The 23,335-nt window shown below is 42.4% G+C and overlaps 1 protein-coding gene across 1 annotated transcript in view; it reads right to left on the reverse strand.

Annotated features, from left to right (window-relative positions):
* The window catches only part of LOC138749786 (ADAMTS-like protein 3), a 428,872-nt gene that overhangs the window by 271,957 nt on the left and 133,580 nt on the right, over positions 1-23,335 (reverse strand). The window contains exon 4 of the mRNA XM_069911655.1: positions 4,856-5,092. Coding sequence (XP_069767756.1) covers positions 4,856-5,092 — 237 coding nt within the window. The remainder of the gene's footprint in view (positions 1-4,855; positions 5,093-23,335) is intronic.

Raw genomic sequence — 23,335 nt, forward strand, 5'->3', positions numbered from 1 at the left:
TACTGGAGTTGGAATTTGTGGTAAAGTTGAACAAGACATTGGTGAGGCCAAATTTGTGCATTGTGTGCAGTTTTGGTCACCTAACTGCAGTAAAGATATCAGTAAGATTGAAAGAGTGCAGAGAAGATTTAATAGGATGTTGCCCAGACTTCAAGAACTTAATTACAGGGAATGGTTAAACAGTTTAGGACTTTAATCCCTGGAGCATAGAAAAACGAGGGGAGATTTGATGGAGATATTTTAAATTATGAGGGGGATAGATAGTATAAATGTAGAGAGGTTTTTTCCACTGAGGGTAGATGAGATATAAACCAGAAGACATGAGTTAAAGGTGAAAGGGATAAACTTAGGGATAACATAAGGGGAAACTTCTTCACACAGAGTGGTGGGAGTGTGGAACAAGCTGCCAGCTGAAGTGGTGAATGCGGGCTCAATTTTAATACTTAAGAAGAATTTGGACAGGGACAGAAGGGGCCTGTTTCTGTCCTGTAATGTTCTATAGTTGTATTAACATCTATTCATTTTCTGTTGATTAGTTCATAGCTCATCCTTGGATTTTATTTTGATTGTTCATCGATATGACTCAAGTTTCATTCCATGATTCCCACTTGCTTATCATCCCAACTCGCCCATTCTTTCAAGGAGGCCGACTAGCTATCTAATACTCTGGACCTGCTTCTTGGCGAATCTGCATTTTACAACACACTTCTTGTCCATTTTCAGAACAAGGCTTGCATTACTGCTCACCTTTCGATGGAACAAAGAGAAGATTCTTCCACCAACCGAACCAAGTCACAGGGGTTAATTTTCCCAACTGCAAGCTCTTGGCACGAGGGTTTATCCACTGGGAACATGAAGTATATGGTGCAGACGGTTCATGATTTTACACCCTTTGAAAATTATTGGGAAGAAAATTCTCGGCTGTGTTTGCACAATTTCCTGATTTGCATTCCCGACAGGCTCCATGCCAGGAGCAAGCAAGCAGAAAATGTACTCGGTAATTTCCTCATATCTTTCACATGTATAACCTGGAGGCGCTTGGATCCACCTTCAGCTTTTAGCATCTTAGCTGCACTGACCCAGCCATTCAGTCACTTTGCGTTGCTTTTCTTATCACCACAAACTCGGAAAAAAAAACAAATTTCAGAAGAGTTTGATTCATAATAACTCCAGAATTCTGACCCAGTGATTGCGGGCACAAATCACCTTCAGTTATAATGTAATTTAATTGACAGTTATGAACTGAGAGGTATCACTTCCCATGTGACACTCTTTTAGAAATTAAATCACTTTTAAAAAATATAATTAAAAAAATGTAAACAGGCCCTCTGGGCACGAGCCCATGACGCCGAACTACAACAATTAACCTCAAACCTTGTGTTTTGGGAGGCTTGGACAAAACCACAGCACCTGGCTGGAAACCTATGCAGAGGCGGGGAGAGCATTCAACCTCCTTTACCATTCAGTGTCGGATTTGAACCCCGGGTCACTGATGCTGTAACAGCATTGCGCTAACATTGCCACCCGCGGGAATGACTGTTGGCCACTCTTCAGGCAATTGTGCAATCCTCCAGCTGCCATCTCCTGAGTGGTACGGGAAGGTTTCACTGCAGCCACAGCGATGCTATTCCGCCTCATTTGACTTCGTTTTATTTAAACAACCTCCTTAAGCACTCCTACTGAGTTGACTCTCAATTCCCCCACATCCCCTGGGTCTAACCCTTCTCCAGGGGGTCAGTACCAGAATGAATGTTAGATGAGGACATTAGCGTGTTAGAAGGGGGCGCGTAAAATTATAAACTCATTCAGCGGGGGAGGGGGTCTGTTGGCAAGCGAAGGCGGCATCTGTATGGGGAGGAAAGCACCTTGCATGATGGGATGTCACCACCACCCCCCCCCGCGGTCCTTGGAGCCAACTCTACTTTCTCTCTCTCCCACTATTTTTTACTCCGCATTCACGATTTATTTTATATCAAAATCACTGTTTTATCTATTAATTATTCGATTTAAACATTTAGGGTGTTTGGAAAAAACTTTCATCTGAATGTGTATTTTTCGAAGGATCAATGATCCTACCTCCCAACATTTCATTCAGCCAGGCTCCACATCACTAGAAACAACACCAACCATGTAATTGTTTGTTCTTCCCCAGAATCTCAGCATGTTCAAGTTCAAACTTTGCCAGCATTTCAAAGCTTCAGGTTTCAAAACCCAAATCTGGCATTGCTATTTCCTTTTTTTCCTCACAACTTTATTTATTTGTTCAACAAGGTTATTACATACAATAAAAAAGTACATATTCTGAACAATAATTCTTTTTATATAAAAAAGAAAAAAGAGGAAAAAAAAAGAACCACCCACCCCCCCTCAGCCAGCTCTCTTTAGGAGAGCCAAAAAGAAAAAAAAAAGAAAATATATTTACTAAAATCTAATCAAAGTAAATTTAAATGTAAATATTCTGAATATAAAGACCACTTATTAAGAAAAAAAGAATAATTATCATGTAAAACATATGTGATTTTTTCCATTACCAAACAAGTTTTCATCTCATCATGCCATCTATTAATATCAATCACATTAGCATTTTTCCATGTACTTGCTATACATTTTTTTGCTACAGATAAAGCTAAATATATAAAAGCAATCTGAAATTTTCTAATCCCAAATCTTTCAAAGGCTTCAATTTACCCAACCAAAATATTGTCGGGTCTAGAAGTATTTTAATCTTATACAAATGTTCCAAAAACAATTGAATTGCTTTCCAAAAAGATTGTATATGTACACATAACCAAACAGCATGAAAAAAAAGTTCCAACTGAATTACCACATCTAAAACAAGAGTCTGATTCACTAAAACCATATTTTTAAAAACTTTTCAGGTGTTAAATACAATTGATGTAAAAAATTGTAGTTAACCATTGCATAACGAACGTTCATCAATCTAGTAACACTATCTTGACAAATATCTAACCAGTCATCCTCAGAAAAAATAAAATTAATATCCTTTTCCCATTTAATCTTAGATCTATTCCATCTCTTTTTTTCCATACTCTCCTCTAATATTTGGTACATCAATTAAATATATCCCTTCTTTGGTACCATCACCAAAAAAGATTAAAATTTAGTCAATTTAGGTAAAATGCATTGCTATTTCCTGACTCAAAATGATTGTACTTTCCAACATGTCCGAGGCTTTGTGCTCCAGAACACAACCAACTTGTTCATACTGTTGTAAGTCTTGGTGCTCTACAGATCACACAACACTGTTCTCGCCCCAGTCACCTGGAGCCAAATCCATGACTGTCCTCATGGGTTTCCTCCACTTGCTCTGGTTTCTTCCCCATCTTTTAAAGATGCACAGGATTAGTTGGTTAATTATTCACATGGATATGGGCTGGTGGGCTAGAAAGACCATACTGTATCTTCAAACTACATTAAAATTAAAACTTGCATCACGGTTTTCTAGTGAAATAAAACAACACTGAAGAAATTCAGCAAGTCAAACAGTGTACTTTATATATCAAAGATATATAACCAATGTTTCAGGCTTGAGCCCCTCATCAGGTTACGAACTAAAATGTAGACAGGTACCTGAATAAAATATAAAATGGTGGGGGGGGGGGAGCAGGGGTAGAAACACAATCCCACAGGCAGGAGGTACCAGGTGGATAAGTGAGGGAGGGCACACCAGTAGACAAGGAGAGGGGGGATGTTTCTGTGAATGGAGAGGGAAGGGGTAGTGAGCTGGAGGAAAGAAGATGGTGGGATGGGGAAGAGAGGAAGAACAGGGAGTTGGCTACCAGTGACCGGAGAAATAGATTCCATTGGAGAATGCCCAGACAGAACTTTAGGTGTGGCTCCTCCATTTACAGGTGGTCCTGGTTTGACAGTACACGAGGCCATGGACAGACATGTCAGCGAGGGAATGGGGCACAGAACTGAACTGACACTGATGCCGACAGAGCAAAGGTGCTCAGTGAAGCGATCTCCCAGTCTCTCCGATGTAGAGAAGGCCACAACGGGAGCACCGGATGCAGTAGATGACTCCCACAGAGACACAAGTGAAGTGTTGCTTTACTTGGAAGCCTCAAATGGTGGTGAAGGACATGGAACTTCACGTGGATTGATCTCCGATCCATTTCTCTGCAGCAACTGTACACACTATGATGCAGTCAGCCATGAAACTCTCGTTAGAAGTCCTATAAAAGGTTGACATAAACGTGGCCAGTAGCCTCACCCACTCAGACTTTTTAGGAAGTGCAGTCGCTGTTGCGCCTTCCTGACAAGTGAGGAGATGTAAATCTCCTCTGCACCCTCTCCATAGCGTACATATCTTTCCTGCAATTAGGGAACCAGAAGTGGACACTATACTCTCAGCATGGACTCACCAGAGCTGCAATGTCTCCTCACGACTCCTGAACTCAATCCCCCAACAAATGAAGCCCAGTGCACCTCTGGCCTTTTAAATATCCTATGAACCAAATCAGTGGCCCTTTATCAGTATCCATTCTAAATAAAGGTCACAGACTGAAACTTTGATTCCATTTATCTCTTTGCAGATGCTGGTCGGCCTGCCGAGTATTTTTGGTTTTTATTTCACATTTTCAGCATTTACATTTTTTGGATTTTCATTTACAATTTCTTCACAGTCCACTATTTTCAAGTTTATGGGCCAAGATTGCAGTATTTATGAGTATGTAATTCAAGAAAAATGAGTTAGGTGAGTGAAGCATATGTTCACATCACAGATTCTGTTGATAATTTTTCTACTTCGAAGCCTTCTGCAAATAAAATCTGATGACAACAAAATATGAATTACCTCCAGCTATGATTAGGGCAGGGTGTGTCAAGTTACCTGACAAATCCCACTGATGCACATGTTCAGAGACTCGGTGTTACATCGCGTACCATCAAGAACCTTGGGCGACAGCTCCACAATCAGGGTTGTCCCTCGGGCCTGGCACTTCAGTGCACACTGAGCTTCTGGATCGTTGTAGATAGGAATCCACTCATAGTACTGCCCTTGGTACTTCACATCATTGTGTGCAGAGCACTGCTGATGCCTGAAGTCCCCGGTGTCGGGAAGACAATCCTTCAGCAGAAAAGAAAATGAAAGTGAATGTCAAAAGATTTGATCAATTTTTTTTATATATACAGTTAAAATAAGTAGAAGTTCGCTGATGTATTTGAACAGCTACTGTTCTTTGGAAGTGAAATAATTACAGGAAGAACTTGCGTTATTACCACTTTAGAAAACTATATCGAACAGCAACCTTAAATTGAAACTCCCACATGATATCGTACAAGCACTTACCGTCATCCTGTCACATCCAGCTAATGGCCAAGCCCCATAATCAATTTATTGCAAAGGCTGAGGTGAATCAGAAAAGCAATTTCATGGACGCAAATTAACCGTGGTGTACAATTGGTTACGCGCCATTCTCCCCATGGTAGAGAAGCCTAATGCTTTATGCAGAAGTCATGTGCAAAGCAAGAAGATCAAAAGTACAGGAAGGCATCTGTAACATGTCACAAAACGGACAGTGTTGCAAGTCCTTATGGTTGCTAAAATGTACCCATCGCATCTTTGCAGGCTGTGCAACCTTAAAAGTAACACTCTTCCAGCGACTGGTGAGTGTTGCCACTTGAATAAGTGATGGGAGGTGCATGGGAAAATCATAATTTTTTAAAATATAAATTTAGAATTTTAAAAATCAATTTTACTCACAGCATGGTAGAAGCCGATTTCAGCCATTTAAACCTGTGCTGCGTAATTACACCCTGTGATAGTACAGACCTATCACCAATGTATATAGTTACAGTATCTAGAGTATGTAATGACTGTGCTTACAGCGATTGGCTGAGAGCTTAGCCACGCCTACTGTCCGGGCCTTAAAGGGTTGTGTCCCTAGCCAGGTCGGATCATTCCGGACTGGTGGGCCACCTGTGAAGAGCTCCTGTCTTTTGCTAATAAAAGCCTTGGTTTGGATCAACAAGACTTTGGTTCTTTCGACGAGCTCTACACACCCAAATTAAGCTACAACCCCATACATTTTTGCATGGTGGGAGGAAGCCAGAGCATCCAGGAAAAACACCTTCCGGACAGCGCCACATTTGAGCCGGTTTGCTGGTGCTATAATAGCGTAATGCTAACCTCTATGCTCACCTTGCTTGTGGGGAAAAGGATGGGGGGGGGGGGGTTCAAATAGACTGGTGGAGAATTAAAATCATGTCTAGAAACATGAGGAACAAGTTGGTATAAGGTATTATCTCTATGGATAGAGGCCATAAAAACATTCCAGGAAAAATGCTCCTGACAGAATGTTGCCGAGGCAGTCTTCATCGGAAGATGAGTGCAGTGTCAAATTTAACTGCACTTTGCAGAAACTTGCAGTGTAGGTCACTCCAAATGCCTGATATGCCTGATTAAAGAAATTCCTCTTTCCTTGAGTGTGGCTTTTGATTCATTTCCTAAATGCTGCAAAGAGCCCATTCTGTGAGACACAGCAGGGAGAAACTTGGATTGTTCTCAAGGCTGAGAAGCTAAGAGTGACAGTGACTGTAGCCTCTTTTAAACTGCACCACCTGGGTGGCCCTCCTGGGACCAGGGCGTGATTACTGGGGAAAGGTACAGGAAGCACCTTTTAAATTGCAGGGGGGATGTACCCATTAAATCACCAACCTGGCGATTTAAAGGGGGATCCTGCCCCCGCAATGACGTGTCACGTACTCACTGGAAGTACTGGCGGATGTTCAGATGCTTGCTGTCTGGTGGCGCATGCATGCAAGCGCTGATGTCACCAGAATAAGCAGGGTCGGCCATTTTCCTGTTCAAATCGCCTGTGGACGCGACCCTAGGTACGTTTAACTGGGTTCCACGACTACCCCTGAGGCAGATCAGGGACCCGGTTGGATTCCGACGGGGTTGACCTGGTCATATAACCATATAACCACTTACAGCACAGAACAGGCCAGTTCGGCCCTACTAGTCCATGCCGTAGCAAATCCCCACCCTCCTAGTCCCACTGACCAGCACCCGGTCCATACCCCTCTAGTCCCCTCCTATCCATGTAACGATCCAGTCTTTCCTTAAATGTAACCAATGATCCCACCTTGACCACATCTGCCGGAAGCTCATTCCACATCCCCACCACCCTCTGCGTAAAGAAATTTCCCCTCATGTTCCCCCTATAATTTTCCCCCTTCAATCTTAAACCATGTCCTCTAGTTTGAATCTCCCCCTTTCTTAATTGAAAAGCCTATCCACATTTACTCTGTCTGTCCCTTTTAAAATCTTAAACACCTCTATCAAGTCCCCTCTCAATCTTCTACGCTCCAGAGAAAAATTCCCCAGTCTGCACAACCTTTCCCTGTAACTCAGACCCTGAAATCCTGTCAACATTCTCGTGAACCTTCTCTGTACTCTCTCTATTTTGTTTATATCTTTCCTATAATTTGGTGACCAAAACTGTACACAGTACTCCAAATTTGGCCTCACCAATGCCTTGTACAATTTCATCATAACCTCCCTACTCTTGAATTCAATACTCCGATTTATGAAGGCCAACATTCCAAATGCCTTCTTCACCACACCATCTACCTGAGTATCAACCTTGAGGGTACTATTTACCATAACACCTAAATCCCTTTGTTGCTCTGCACTCCTCAATTGTCTACCATTCAATGTATATGACCTATTTAAATTTGCCTTTCCAAAATGTAGCACCTCACATTTATCTGTATTAAATTCCTTCAGCCATTTCTCACCCCACACCTCCAGCCTTCCTAAATCACCTTTTAATCTACAGTAATCTACCTCACTGTCCACAACACCACCAATCTTTGTGTCATCCGCAAACTTGCTTATCCAATTCTCCACCCCTACATCCAGATCGTTAATATATATAACAAATAATAGTGGACCCAGGACCGAACACTGAGGAACTCCACTAGTCACCGGCCTCCAATTGGACAAACAATTTTCTACCACTACTCTCTGACACCTCCCATCCAACCACTGCTGAATCCATTTCACTACCTCTTTATTTATACCTAATGCCTCCACCTTTTTTCCTAACCTCCTGTGGGGAACTTTGTCAAAAGCTTTCTTCTTCTTTGGCTTGGCTTCGCGGACGAAGATTTATGGAGGGGGTAAAAAGTCCACGTCAGCTGCAGGCTCGTTTGTGGCTGACAAGTCCGATGCGGGACAGGCAGACACGATTGCAGCGGTTGCAAGGGAAAATTGGTTGGTTGGGGTTGGGTGTTGGGTTTTTCCTCCTTTGCCTTTTGTCAGTGAGGTGGGCTCTGCGGTCTTCTTCAAAGGAGGTTGCTGCCCGCCAAACTGTGAGGCGCCAAGATGCACGGTTTGAGGCGTTATCAGCCCACTGGCGGTGGTCAATGTGGCAGGCACCAAGAGATTTCTTTAGGCAGTCCTTGTACCTTTTCTTTGGTGCACCTCTGTCACGGTGGCCAGTGGAGAGCTCGCCATATAACACGATCTTGGGAAGGCGATGGTCCTCCATTCTGGAGACGTGACCCATCCAGCGCAGCTGGATCTTCAGCAGCGTGGACTCGATGCTGTCGACCTCTGCCATCTCGAGTACTTCGACGTTAGGGATGTAAGCGCTCCAATGAATGTTGAGGATGGAGCGGAGACAACGTTGGTGGAAGCGTTCTAGGAGCCGTAGGTGGTGCCGGTAGAGGACCCATGATTCGGAGCCGAACAGGAGTGTGGGTATGACAACGGCTCTGTATACGCTTATCTTTGTGAGGTTTTTCAGTTGGTTGTTTTTCCAGACTCTTTTGTGTAGTCTTCCAAAGGCGCTATTTGCCTTGGCGAGTCTGTTGTCTATCTCATTGTCGATCCTTGCATCTGATGAAATGGTGCAGCCGAGATAGGTAAACTGGTTGACCGTTTTGAGTTTTGTGTGCCCGATGGAGATGTGGGGGGGCTGGTAGTCATGGTGGGGAGCTGGCTGATGGAGGACCTCAGTTTTCTTCAGGCTGACTTCCAGGCCAAACATTTTGGCAGTTTCCGCAAAGCAGGACGTCAAGCGCTGAAGAGCTGGCTCTGAATGGGCAACTAAAGCGGCATCATCTGCAAAGAGAAGTTCACGGACAAGTTTCTCTTGTGTCTTGGTGTGAGCTTGCAGGCGCCTCAGATTGAAGAGACTGCCATCCGTGCGGTACCGGATGTAAACAGCGTCTTCATTGTTGGGGTCTTTCATGGCTTGGTTCAGCATCATGCTGAAGAAGATTGACTAAAGTCCAAATAGACAACATCCACAGCTTTCCCCTCATCAACCTTTTTTGTAACCCCCTTGAAGAACTCAATCAGGTTTGTCAAGCATGATCTACCCCTGACTAAACCATGCTGATTACTCCCTATCAATCCCTGTACCTCCAAAAATTTGTAAATAGCATCCCTCAGAACACTTTCCATCAACTTGCCCACCACAGACGTCAGACTTACAGGCCCATAATTTCCAGGTTTGCATTTGGACCCTTTCTTAAACAGAGGAACCACATGCGCCACCCTCCAATTCTTTGGCACCACCCCCGTGGCCAGTGACATCCTAAATATCTCTGTTAATGGCCCCACTAACTGTCCACTAGCCTCCCTGAGTGTCCTAGGGAATATTTTGTCCGGTCCGGGAGATTTATCCACCTTTATCTTTTTTAACACAGCCATCACTACCTCCTCGGTTATCCTTATATGCTTCATGACCTCCCCACTATTTTTCTTTACTTCAACTGGTTCAACATTTTTTTCCCTAGTGAATACCGAGGCAAATAAATCATTCAAAATTTCCCCCATTTCATCAGACTTCTCACTCAGCCTACCCTTGCTATCTACAAGGGGTCCAATTTTATCTCTCACTAATCTTTTACTTTTAATGTACTTATAGAAACCCTTTGGATTTATTTTTACTCTGTCAGCCAAAGCCTCTTCATGCCTTTTTTTCATGGCCTTTTTTTTGACCCTTTCTAACTGCTGCGTAACTGGGGCTAAATGGACATTTTGCCTGGTTAACCCCATTTTACATGGCAGTTTGAAAGGGCCTTGTGACCCCAATGAGAAACACCCACAGGGTACATATTAGATTCCATTTGAGGTAGTTCAGTGACCATTGTGCATTTAAACAGCACAGTTTCAGAGAAACTTGGATTCGAAGAATCCACTTGGTCTGTGTGTCAATAAGAAATCATCTATAGTACTGATGAGGTTCACAATCTTGTTGCAGATTAAAACTTGGTTTGTTACACTTCTGTTGATGTCATTTGGAGGAATGTTGACTCCCCCCCTAAAAAAAAAGTCCAAGGGAGAATGAAAATCCTCCCTAACAGTGAGGGTTTCCAGCGGCTGTGTAAAGCAAGAACATCAAAAGTGCAAAATTGGTCTATCTCGGGTTAACCTAACTGACAATTACCTAACAGCACCAATCATGTTTTGAGTTGTGTGACTGTATCTCTTGTCCCATGTTTGGCTGAAGCCACGTCCATACATGGTACAAAACTGACAGGACATTCCACTGCTAAAAAGGAAATTATATATTTATATATGGGTATTTTAAATTTAGACATACAAGATGGTAACAGGCCCTTCCAGCCCATGGAGCCCCACGCCACCCAAATATCCCAATTAACTTACAACTCCCGTACGTTTGAAAGGTCTTGTTGAATAGTTGTGAATTCAAAATCAATTGCAAGCTATCACTAATTAATTTTAAATGAATTCGGAGACACAATCAATGTTAACAATAGTAATGGACATATTTACAATGTTGAGGAAGTGGGTAATGATCTTGACTAGTCATTCAGTCAGTTGGACAAGCAATGCAGGCACTCAAGTCAAATATCTCTTTATTAGCCGTGGAATTTAAAATCGGAGAACAAACCATTAGCAACATTACTATTTTTGGATATTTACAAAAGCCATCTGCTTCACAAGAGCCATTCAGGAAATCTGTCATCCCTCTCCAGTCTCTTTTATCCCCAATTCCACATCCATCAATATAGTTGATGCTTAAATAGCCTCACAGGCCATATCATTATAACAGAGAATGATTAAAAGCAGTTGCACCACCCGGCATGTATCTAGACATCAAATTCAGACGCAGCTGAGTAGCTTCAAAGCCAGTTAGCCTGCAAACCAACGAGGGCTGGCTTTGAATCTGGGGAGGTGTCTCACAGACCAGACAAGCAATGGCACACTGTCATGTCACAGAATCGCATCTTGAAGACAGTAAAGCAGATTCTTCATTCTAAATGTCCCATTGTGTTAAATTGCTCCTCACCAATTGCGGAGGTCAATTCCTTCACATGTTTTGCCTGGACAATCATTATCTATGGATTGAGAAGTGGCGAGTGATATTTGCAGACACAATTACTGCCACTCTCAGCTTCAGTGGTCATCTCCAACAAGAGAAAGTCCAACAAAGTCTCCTTAACATTGGGCGGCACGGTTAGCGTAGCCATTGGTGCAACGCCTTTAGAGTGCTTGTGGTCTGGCCCAGACTGGGGTTCAAATCCCACGCTGTCTATAAGGAGTTCGTACATTCTCCCTGCATCTGCGTGGGCTTTCCCTGGAGGCTCTGGTTTCCTCCCACCCTTCAAAATGTACCAGGGTCAATTGGGTGGCACAGGCTCATGGGCCGGATGGGTCTATCATCAAGTTGTATGCCTAAATTTAAAATTTAATGGCATGACCATCACCTAATTCACATCACATAGCTCTGGAGATCAGCATCTCCACTGAACAAGCCAAATAAATACTGCGAGTTCAAGGTTGAAGCTTGGGCATCGTGCAGTGTTGATGGAATGCCTTGCAGGTTTGATGCACTTGCCTGGATGCATGCAGCTCTGGATCCATTGAAGGAGCACAGTAGGATCAAGCTGCCAATTTGCTTGGTATTCAATCCACCACTGTAAACATACAATGCCTGCAATTCTGATGCAGAGCGGCTGAAGCAGATGCCATATTCAAAATTCATTAAGAATAAATCAATAGAGACAGTAGGCGATGGAAAGAAAAAGGGGTGGAGAGGACAGGGGAGAGTGAGCGGGCAGGAAAGGAAGGGAGAAGAATGAGACAGACCAGACAGATTGATATCTGGCCAACTAATTATCTTTTCAATTGAGATATGATATAAATAATTCAAACTTTAAAAGTTGATACTACACGCCTAACATAATATACTTAAATTGAATTAGCTCTAATTGCTCAATTTTTCCGCATGTCATTTTATTAGCTGACGAGATTGGCTGCCCTATTATCACTGGATGAGCATTATAATATGCTGCAATAGTTTCAGAAAATGATTGAAAAAGCCACAGGGAAGGCTATGAAATCGAGTGAATGCCAAAAGAATTCTGGGTGACTCTTGAACAAGGCTAACACATTCACCAAGTGGAAAACATTGAAGGTTGGGGCAGGGCACATGCACAGGATTGGCTTCACTGGAACTCATCCTGCAAACATACAAATTCGAAGCAGGAGCAGGCCTTCAACCCTTCTCCCCCCACCACACCCCCCACCACACCCCCCACCCCCCATTCAATGAGTGCGACTAATTCTAGTTTACAGTTTAAAGCAAGAACATGAATTCCAATCCCTCTGGAGATTTGCAAATGATATTAAACCAGGAAGATACAATGGAATTAGAGGAAGCATGTCTCAAATGAACAAAATGAGAAACATGCAAAAAGAATCGGTCTTACGGCTGATAAAAGTCAAGCCAGCTGAATGTCGAGTCATGCATTGTTAAAAGAGGCCTCATGTTTAATGGAAGGTTTCACTTGAGCTAATTAGGAAGCTCAAAGACAGTTGAGGACAGCAGTGGGGTCCATGCATCTGACCACAATGGAGGAATAACACTGGACAACAAAGATTTTGCTTCCTGAACCCTTTTGGGTGCATTTAATGGATTGTGGCTGTTGATCACGAAAATTACCTTAAGAATTTCCTACCCTTCACCATTTAAAAAAAAACATATTTTTGTGACTCATCCAGCTGATTGATAACGTGCTTCCAGCATACAAAACCGTGAAGTGCAACGTGTCATTGAAAAATCTTTTTCTGCATTTGCACTTGGACTCCGTCCCTGCTGATCTTGGTGCTGTCGGTGACGAAAAGGGTGAAAGGTTTCACCAGGGCATTGTGGCCATGGGGAAGCGGTATCAGGGCAACTGGAACCCATCAATGCCGGCCGGCTATTATTGGATACTGACACAAGATGCTGAGTGCAAACGAAAACCAGCGGCAAAACAGTTTTAGGTCTGCCGAACTAACGCAATTTGCCTGCAATTAAACATGCTAAATTCAATACAAAGTTACTTGAATGTTTCTCCAACTTCCCACGTGATACAGCAAATCTTTGCGTTCAGCTTGAAGTTGTCTATCATAAGCCCTAATTTCTTTTCAGGAAGCAAACCTTTTGAAATATTTTGTTATCCAGTGTAATCAATGAAGTCAAAAGAATATGAAACTGCACAGTTAATACCAGAACATTCTAGTCAGAGGTGAGAGTCAAAAGACACAGTGATCTGGTCGAATCTTTCCTCGGTTCCTTCAGTTCTGGCGCAGAAAAGAAATCGTCAGCTGGAGGCCAAAATGCCAAAATGCTTCAGGGGAAGCTCAAAGATTTTTTTCTTTCAAAATTATGAACATTTTTAGAAGTCCTATGTTCCTGAAGGATGTTGGAGTTCTTTATTATCATCCGATTGTTCAAGTACAACCCGGCAAAACAATATTCTCCAGTTTTCAGTAGATACGCAACCAGACATAACACATATACAGACAAACAACACATGCACAGGACAAGTATTTCATCCATCCAAATAAATAAATATTGTTTCATAAATACGAGAGTCTCAGCTAGTTAGTGTGATCAGTTTCTTTGGTCATTCAGCGTTCTTCCATGGGAAGAAGCCATTCCTCAGTCTGGTAATGGTGCTGGCTCTGATACTCCTATACTTCTTTACCAGTGGGAGCAGAGGGCCGTAGATTTGTGGAACTTGTAGCTGTGGATGGGGGAATTTAAAGGGGAAATTGATAGGGATCTAATTAGTCAGGGTATCATGGGATATGGGGAACAAGGCCGGAACTTGGAACTAAATGTGAGAACGGTTTAGCTCAGGGAGGTTTCACGAGGTAGGCTTGAGGGCACAAATGGTCTACTTCCATTCCTTTCTCTCGAGATCTAATCTGCAGACTCCAGTGCAGTCCCCTGGATGCCACATTGGAACAAGACTCCACCTGACTTCTCTGGTGGATGTAAAGGGTCCCGTCCTCACCATTCAAGAGCTCTACTGCGTTTACTTGCGAGATGTTTATTCCACAGAAAAAGTTCAGTATTGCATCGCTGCTGTGGGCTCTGAGATTACAACATCAGTTGCTATAATTCCAGAGAGAGCCAAGTTATAAATTGAGAATGCAAAAGATCAACTGATCCTGGAATGGCTCAAAAATCATGAAAAGTGCTGGAAATAAAGACAAATTATTGCTATTTTCTGCACAATTAAGCACCCAAGATTTTAGATCATGCTTTCTAATTCAAATATTTGGCACAGATCCCTTTATCAGAAGCCAAACTTCTCATTAAAACATTTCAAGATGCCAAAGAATGATACGCTCAAATCTACGGCAAGCACTTCAAAGGCAAACTGGGAAGCAAAATAAATGTTCAATTAATTACCATCACTAAACATGCACTTTCACTTGTCAGCGGCTGGCAGGAACAGCTGATGCAGAAGTCGGCAGTCTGGGGTGAGGAGGGTTTGGGCGGAATTTCGCATTTGTTACCGGCGGGTTGGATCATGATTCAGAACTCGTGTATATCTACAACTGTACCTTCAAATGCAATGACAGCCTCAATTCGTTGATCTTAGATATGGAAGGGCAATGGAGATCTGATACTCCTCCGTAACAAATGGCAAGTAAAGATTTCAAAGGTATTTTGATCTTACCAATGTGCACTAACTGATGAAATTATACGTCATCTTCACTGCATGTTGTCTATATTAACAATTCGGATGAGAATGTTGATGGCAGGGTTAAGTTTGTGGATGATCCCAAAATTAATGCTATACTAGATGATAAGAAGTTTATTGTCATATACAATGTACATTGGCACCAGGTTAGTGCAGCAGTTGGCGTGACCCGGTGGTATAAGTAAGGGTTTTGGATCTTTCTCCCCTTGCCTGCATGGGTTTCCTCCCCACCCTCCACAATATACAGGGGCTGTAGGGCAATTGGGTGGCATGGGCATGAGTCAGAAAGGCCCGTTACCATACTGTATGCCTAAATTAAAAAAAAATTAAATATGTGCCAAAATTCTGACTTGCTGCTTCCAAACAGGCATCTCATAAAAAGTGTTATCGAAGATTAGCAACAGGATCTTTAGATCAACAGGGAAAGTGGACCAAGGAATGATATTTAGAATTTAATGCAGACAAGGGTGAACAGATCCATTTTCAGAAGTTAAATCAGGGGAAAATTTTCTCAGGTAGGCCCTGGAGGGTACTGCAGAATAGAGAAAATAAGTACATAATCCCATGAAAATACTGACCCAGGTTGACTGAGTGATAAAGGTTGCATTTGGCCATCTTGCCATCATTAGTCAGGGCACTGAATCCAGGTTTTGGTATCAAGTACAAGACTGCATTCATTTGTTGTCACCATCAATAAGAAAGATATCATTAAGTTGGAGAGAGTGTAGAAGAGGATGCAAATGAAGGGCTTGAGTTACAAGGGGAAAGTGGATCCGTTAGGACTTATTTTTGCCCTAAACCACTGGAGGCTGAGAGGTGACCTTATAGAGGTATTAAAAAAAAATCACGAGCGGCATAGATAAAGTAAATCCGTTAATCTTTTTCTATGGACAGGGAAGTCTAAAAGAATAAAGATTGGAAACGGAGATTTGAAGGGGACCAGAGTAAATGGAATGAAATGCCAGAGGAAGTAGACACAATTATGATGTTTAAAATATATTTTGATAGGAACATGGGTTGAAAAGATTCAGGGGGATATGGGCCAAACACAGGCAAATGGGTTGTCATGAATGAGTTGGGACAAATGGCCTGTTTACATTTGTATAAGTGAATGATTCTATAAACCCATGAAGGAAGCCACTGGTGCAATGCACCATCACCATGAACCAAAGCTAAACTTACATTAGGAACAAAGCATTTCAAAAAGTAGTGAGTTTCCATAAACATTTGGTAACATTTTCAACTTTCTCCACTCTGGGATTCTTCTGAATAAAAGCAGAGGACGTGGCAAGTGACGATCTCATCTCCTCGTAATCTATGATGTGTAGGAGGAAGAGATGATCTACAGTAATATGTGCAAGGAGTGATTTTTACATAGGAAATCCTGAAGGATGAAAATAGCATTTCATGCTTGTTTAAGTTTCTGCTTTATGAGTTGTTAAACCTGGCATAATCTTCATATGAAGGTTTTCCATCTCCTGCTTTCACTTAGATATTGCCAAATGCCTTTTCTCAAGAGTAGTGTGAAAATCTTAACCGCTCAATCTCTGGGCTTCACCCCACTGTGTCAGAGAGACGACCTTGGCAACGTGGCCAAACAATACAATGGATGAGTTCATCAACTCACCAAGCTTTGACATAACAACCTCTTGCTACAACGAAATGGGTAGAATCCTGGTCAATAGTTTTTTGTACAGCTGCACACTTATCCGCATAAAAAAAGAATGACTGGAATTTGTGCAGTGATAAAATTATTATTACTATAAAGACTGTGTAAACGTTTTTGAGGCTGTAATGTTCTGTGTGTCAGACAACAATCTATAACCTCACTGTGCCTGCTTCAGTTCAGCAGGAAATGTGCTGTACAAACAGATATAATCTTCATATACGATGGGAGAGAACATCACAACACATCCCTGATTTCCTGACGGCCTATTTAAGTAGATCGTGTTATATGGCGAGCTCTCCACTGGCCACCGTGACAGAGGTGCACCAAAGAAAAGGTACAAGGACTGCCTAAAGAAATCTCTTGGTGCCTGCCACATTGACCACCGCCAGTGGGCTGATATCACCTCAAACTGTGCATCTTGGTGCCTCACAGTTTGGCGGGCAGCAACCTCCTTTGAAGAAGACCGCAGAGCCCACCTCACTGACAAAAGGCAAAAGAGGAAAAACCCAACACCCAACCCCAACCCACCAATTTTCCCCTTCAGCCGCTGCAACTGTGTCTGCCTGTTCCGCATCAGACTTGTCAGCCACAAACGAGCCTGCAGCTGACGTGGACTTTTACCCCCTCCGTAAATCTTCGTCCGCGAAGCCAAGCCAAAGAAAGAAGATTTAAGTAGAATTACTCAGCTATGAGTATGTATAATTTAACCATTGATAGAGGTAATAGATAAAATTAAAGCATTCAAGAAGACCACACACTGCAAGCTTTGGACTTCTGTCCTGAATGGAGGTGAAATTGTGCTCCGTCTGGACTTGAGTGTGTTGTTCTGAAGCAGTGGTTTCCACTCACATAGCACCTTAAGTATTCCCTATGCCATAGGTGCTCTGTGATTAGTTAGGGATTATTTAAGGTGATATGTGAGTGGAAACAAAAAGGTTGAAAACCTCTATTTTAATCGTACCTAATTGACTCGTTATGTGCACGGGTTCATATCTCCAAAGGAAATGGACCAATGATCATTTTCTCAAGCAAAATATTTCGCTAACAATTGGGTCCTCAGCCTTTTGCCCCCCCCCCCCCCCCCCATTCACATACCACTTTAAGTAATCCCTTTCTAATTACAGAGCACCATTGGCACAGGGATTACTTAAAGTGGTATGCGAGTGGAAAGAAACAGTATGAAAACCACTGTTCTCAAGTCCAAGTTACTCTCAGCCTGATCACCTGAGGTCAAAACCAGCTTCAGAGGGTCACAATAAATGTGGGTACAGTTACAAGCAGACAGATTCCATTTTTAACTGGACAAAGGAATACAAGTTTTCCTTTCTGTTCTGTTGGGAGTAGAGAAAATTGAAGTTACTCAACAGCAGCAATAATTCTTTCTCCAGTTACCATTGTAATCTAATTACCTTTAGCACAGACATATTAATTAGCACTCAGGCTTTTTTTAGTACACAAGGAAGGAAATACTCAGGATGAGATAACTTATTTGAGCATGGATAACTGGCAAGGGAATATACGATAAATGGGATGTGTGTTCATCAAAAGTGGGATAGATGGATAAGTTGGTTAAAAAGGAACATCAGTTTACATTTGTTGCCAAGGCAATGAAGCCACTGCTCCAGTGAACCCAGGTCGAATCCTGACCTCTGGTTCTATCCGCAGGGAGGTGGCCCCACGATCACATGGGTTTCCTCTGAGAGCACCGGTTTCCTCCCACATCCGAAAGATTGTGGACTGCTCGGTCAATTTGCCTCTAAGTTGCTTTGCTTGAGCGGTAGAATCGGAGGGAATTTAGAACCATCAAACACTACAGCCATTCAGCCCTTCTAGTCTGTCCCAAAATATCATTCTGTTAGTCCCACTGACCTGCACCCATTTCATAACCCTCCAGACCTCTCCCATCTATCCAATTTATTCTTAAAACTTAAGAGTGAGCCTGCATTTACATCAGATTTCAGCTCGTTCCACATTTCCACCACTCTCTGAGTGAAGAGGTTCCCCTAAATCTTTCCCCTTTTAGCCAAAAGCCATGTCCTCTCATATTTATCTTTCCTAATCTAAGTGGAAAGAGCCTACTCGCATTTTCTCTGTCTATACCCCTCATAATCTTGTAAACCTCTATTAAATCTCCACTCATTCTTCTACACTCCAAGGAATAATCCTGTATAATCTTTCCCTGTAACTCAACTTCTGAAGACCTAGCAACATTCCAGTCAACCTTCTGTACACTCTTTCGATCTTGATGGGAATGTGGAGAGAATAAAATGGAATCAGTGCAGGATTAGTGGAAACACATGCTTGATGGTCAGCGCACACTTGGTTGGCAGAAAGGCTTGCTTCCGTGCCGTATGATTCGACGGAGGAAAGTCATCAACAACTATACCTCCTTGCCTTTCTCCAGATGAGTGAGGGAAAGTTTAGGGGAGATGTCAAAGGTAAGTTTTCTTTTTACACAGAGTGGTGGGTTCCTGAAATAGATTGCTGGGGATGGTGATAGAGGCTGGTAAAATGGAGACATTGAAAAGATTCTAAAGTAGGCACGTGGATGCCAGAAAAATGGGCATTAATGGATGTGAGAAGGGAAGGATTAGAATCTTGTGGAGTTAAACAAGAAAGTCTGCCACCACTATAAGTATAATGATAGTGATCGTGGTTGCAATGCAACGAGGAACAGGTTGAGGCATTCTACATACCTAAAAATAACATGATGTTTGAGAGGCATAGATTTTTCACGTATACAGAAATTGGAAGAAAGTATTTGACTGAAAATTTAGAAACAGAGGCAAAACGTGTGAATTTAATGGACTGACCGACTGGCCGATAAAAGACGGACTTGTGTGTGGTATTCCAGATAATCGTCTAAGGGAGAGACTGCTAAGAGAGCAAAATCTAAACTTGGAAAAAGACATAGCACTCTGTAGAGCTACAGAAACTGCAAAACTGCAGGCAAAAGAGCTGTTCAGTGAAATGAGCTGCAATGTGAGCAAGAACGGACATAAACAGTTTAAGAAAAAGCAGTCCAAAGTGGAAAGAGAGATGTGGCCAGCGAACAAAAATGAAAGGGACAATCGAAAGCCACATCGTCGATGCAGTACACAACACCTACCAAAAAAGTGTCCAGCATATGGTAAAAGATGGCTGCATTGAGAAGACTAACAGAAAAGAACATTGAATGGGAGTGGAATCATGAGTATGAAAAGTCATGGAGTGAACTAAAGAAACTGCTCACTGAGGAACCAGATCTGAGGTTTTACGACCCAGAGAGACCCATCAAGACATCATCAGATGCATCACATAGTGGGCTCGGTGCAGTTCTTCTGCAAAAATATGATGACTGGCAACCCATTGCGAATACATCACACTCAATGACAGACACGGAGGTCTGATATGTTCAAATTGAAAAGGAGCTGCTCAGCGTAACATACGCCTGTGAAAGATTTCATCAGTTGTGTCAGGACAAGTGATCAGAGTCAAAGCTGACCATAAGACCTTGATTGCATTGTTCCAAAAGCCATTAAATGAATGCCCACTTAGAATACAAAGAATGATGATTAAGCTGCAACGCTATACACTGAATGTGGCGTACACTCCGGGTAAGCTAATGTACATAGCAGACACGTTGTCTAGAGCTGTTGACACGAGAGAGCCCACAAACACCAAAATGGATAAAGACGTGAATGCCTTCTTGGACATGATCACAAGTGCACTGCCTATATCAGATGCAAAAATGGAGCTCATAAAGTCAGAGACAAACAAAGATGGAACACTGAGAAAAAACTTCTTGGATGGATGGTCCAATGTGAAGCAGGACTGTTCACCAGACGTTTAAGAATACTGGAATTGCAGGGCGAAACTATCAATGGTTGAAGACATCATCTACAAAAGGAAGCAAAATCCTTATCCCAAAGAGTATGAGAAAGGAGATGCTAAAAAGAATCCAAGGAGGACATCTTGGAATCAAAGAGTGTAAGAAAAGAGCACAAGTGGTGATATACTAACCAAGAACCAACAGTGATATAACAAATGAAGTGTCAAACTGTAAAATGTGCCGGAAATATCAAGCAAGCAATCCCGCAGAACCACTAAAGCCACACCCAGCACCACACAGACCTTACCAGAGGCGCTGACCTATTCAATGTCAAGGGAAGGACTATCTTGTAGTCACAACTATTACTCCTTGTATCCAAAAATGTGTAAACTGAACACCACCACTGCAGACACTGTAATAACAGGTATGAAAGCCATATTCTCCAGACATGGCGTGGCAAGCGAGGTCTTCACAGACAATGGACCCCAGTTTTGCAATTTGAAGTTCCGACAGTTTCCCAAAGAGTGGGACTTCGTGCACACCACGTCAAATCCTCATTTTCCACAGTCCAATGGTCTAGTGGAAAATTCAGTACAGACAGTGAAAAGACTGATGAACTAGGCAAAAGATAGTGGAATAGACTTCTATCAAAGTATGCTAGTATACCGCACAACGCTGCTCGAGTGTGGTATGTTACCAGCACAACTCTTTATGGGACATAGGCTAAGATCAAACCTACCCATTGAAGAGAACCTCCTAAAACAAAAAAAGTGGGAGAAAGTGAGGAAATTCAAAGAACAGAAAAAAAAGCAAAAGTATTACTTTGACAGAGGAACAAAAAACCTATCAGAACTCAACACTGGTGACTAAGGCTAAAATTCAAAATGAATTTATGGACTCAGAAGGGAACCATTCTTAGTGAAGTCCAACCAAGATCATTCAGACAGATGAAGGTGCTGTTCTGAGAAGAAATCGTCGAGATCTTCAAATGGGGCCAGCCACAGTAGACTGAAAGACAGAAACTATTGAACAACCTGAATGCACATCTGAGAAGAGATAATCTGAGGCAACAACTCAGATTCAAGGACAATCAATCAGGAGATCATCAAGACACGTGAATCCTCCTAAGACACTCATAGAGAAAATTTAAAGACTCTTGATATAGTATGAAGTAGTGCTATGTTATTCACTCTTCAAGTTCGAGTGACTGTCATTGTGAACACACAAAGCATGTTTAAAAAATGTTAACAATGTTGATAATAATGAAAATGCAAGTTCTGGGTGCTAAAGTTAAAATTGCAGAGTTACACAAAGAATACATGTTAGTTAAAAATAAGCTACTTTTGTTTTAAGAAAGGGAGATGTATTGTTAGTGATCATGGTTGCAATGCAACTAGCAATGTCTTACTGATTGATTATACTTGGCTGCCACCAGGGGCTGACATAGAGCAGGGCACAGCAGTACGCAGATCTGTAATGGAGGCTTGCAGCCTCATGGCCTGCCTCATGTGCTGTTTACATCAACTTTAAAGTAAAGAACCTTTTCCTTCATTCATGTGTTGTCTAAGAACTCACACATACGAATACAAGATGAAACATAAATGTTACATAGACAGGGAAGGGTATGGAGGGATAGAGTCTCAGTGCAGGTCAGTGGGACTAGGCAGTAAAATAGTTTGGCACAGACTAGAAGGGCTGAAGGGCCAGTTTCTGAACTGTAGTTTTCTGTGCTTCTATGGTTCTAGTTTACAGAAAAATGTTGGCGAAACTCACCAGGTCACACAGAATTCTTTATGCAGCAAAGATAAAAAAACCCTCTTACACTGGCACTTTGACCCAGTAATAAACCATCAATCCACCAGTTAACATGCCAGAGATCAACTGTCATGTAGTGGTCAAATCGCCACAGGGATGAACCGTCAAGGGAGGTAGTATCATTGCCAATACATTTTGAATTGACATACTGGCTCAGCCAGTGTGAACGGGGCAGGGCTATGCAGGATGTCACCACTGGAGGACAGGCACTCCTTTTGCTTTTCGATACCAGGTGGTGAATGTAAAATGGCGCAGAGAACCGGTTAAAATTCTTCCAGTGTGAACAGCTCTACCGGTATTTTAAAATGGTTTGTTAAACTGCCATTTTAGCGGCTCGCCAATATGAAAGGGGCTAAAGATGCATAACCAATCATATGGATGGTGGGCTTCTTCCAACTAGGGGAGGAGATGGCCAAGGCCAATGAGCAGGAAATGGAAGAGATGTGGGTAAGGACTGAGTTGAGGGTGTTGAGTGGAAGGCACATTTTCTTTTGAAAGAGGTCAGCAATTTGGATGAATGCAAATGGAGATGAAACACCTAATATTCCGATTAGACCAGCCACAATCTTATTGATTAGATATTGCTCTAGTTTCTGTTAGGCTCCTTCACTGCCCCCCCTCTCTTTGCCAACCCTTCACCTCCTTTCCTCCAGCTTTCCACCCCCCTCTCTGGGGGCTATCCCTTCCTCCATCCCTCAGCTTTTTCCTCTTTTGCACTCCCACCCATATCCAGCTTGCCTGTGGACCTATGTTCCTCCCTCTGCCCTGAATCTCACCTTTTTATTCTACGTTTTGCTCATACCTTGACAAAAGGCTGAGGCTGGAAACATTGGTTATGTATTTTTATTTCTACTGCGTTGCGTGACTTTCTGAGTTAGATTGTTGTGGAGTAGGTTTACATTGGGTCAGTACAACATTGTGCACCAAAGGGCTATGATAATCCAGGTTCTATGCACGTACACCAATAGTTAGAACACAACTGAAGAACCATGGAGACTTCTGATCACCACTCACCATCCTTCTTGTAATGTGGCGATCAGAAAGATGTG

Source organism: Narcine bancroftii, chromosome 14 (assembly GCF_036971445.1).
Source record: "Narcine bancroftii isolate sNarBan1 chromosome 14, sNarBan1.hap1, whole genome shotgun sequence".
In the NCBI taxonomy this organism is placed as follows: Eukaryota; Metazoa; Chordata; class Chondrichthyes; order Torpediniformes; family Narcinidae; genus Narcine; species Narcine bancroftii.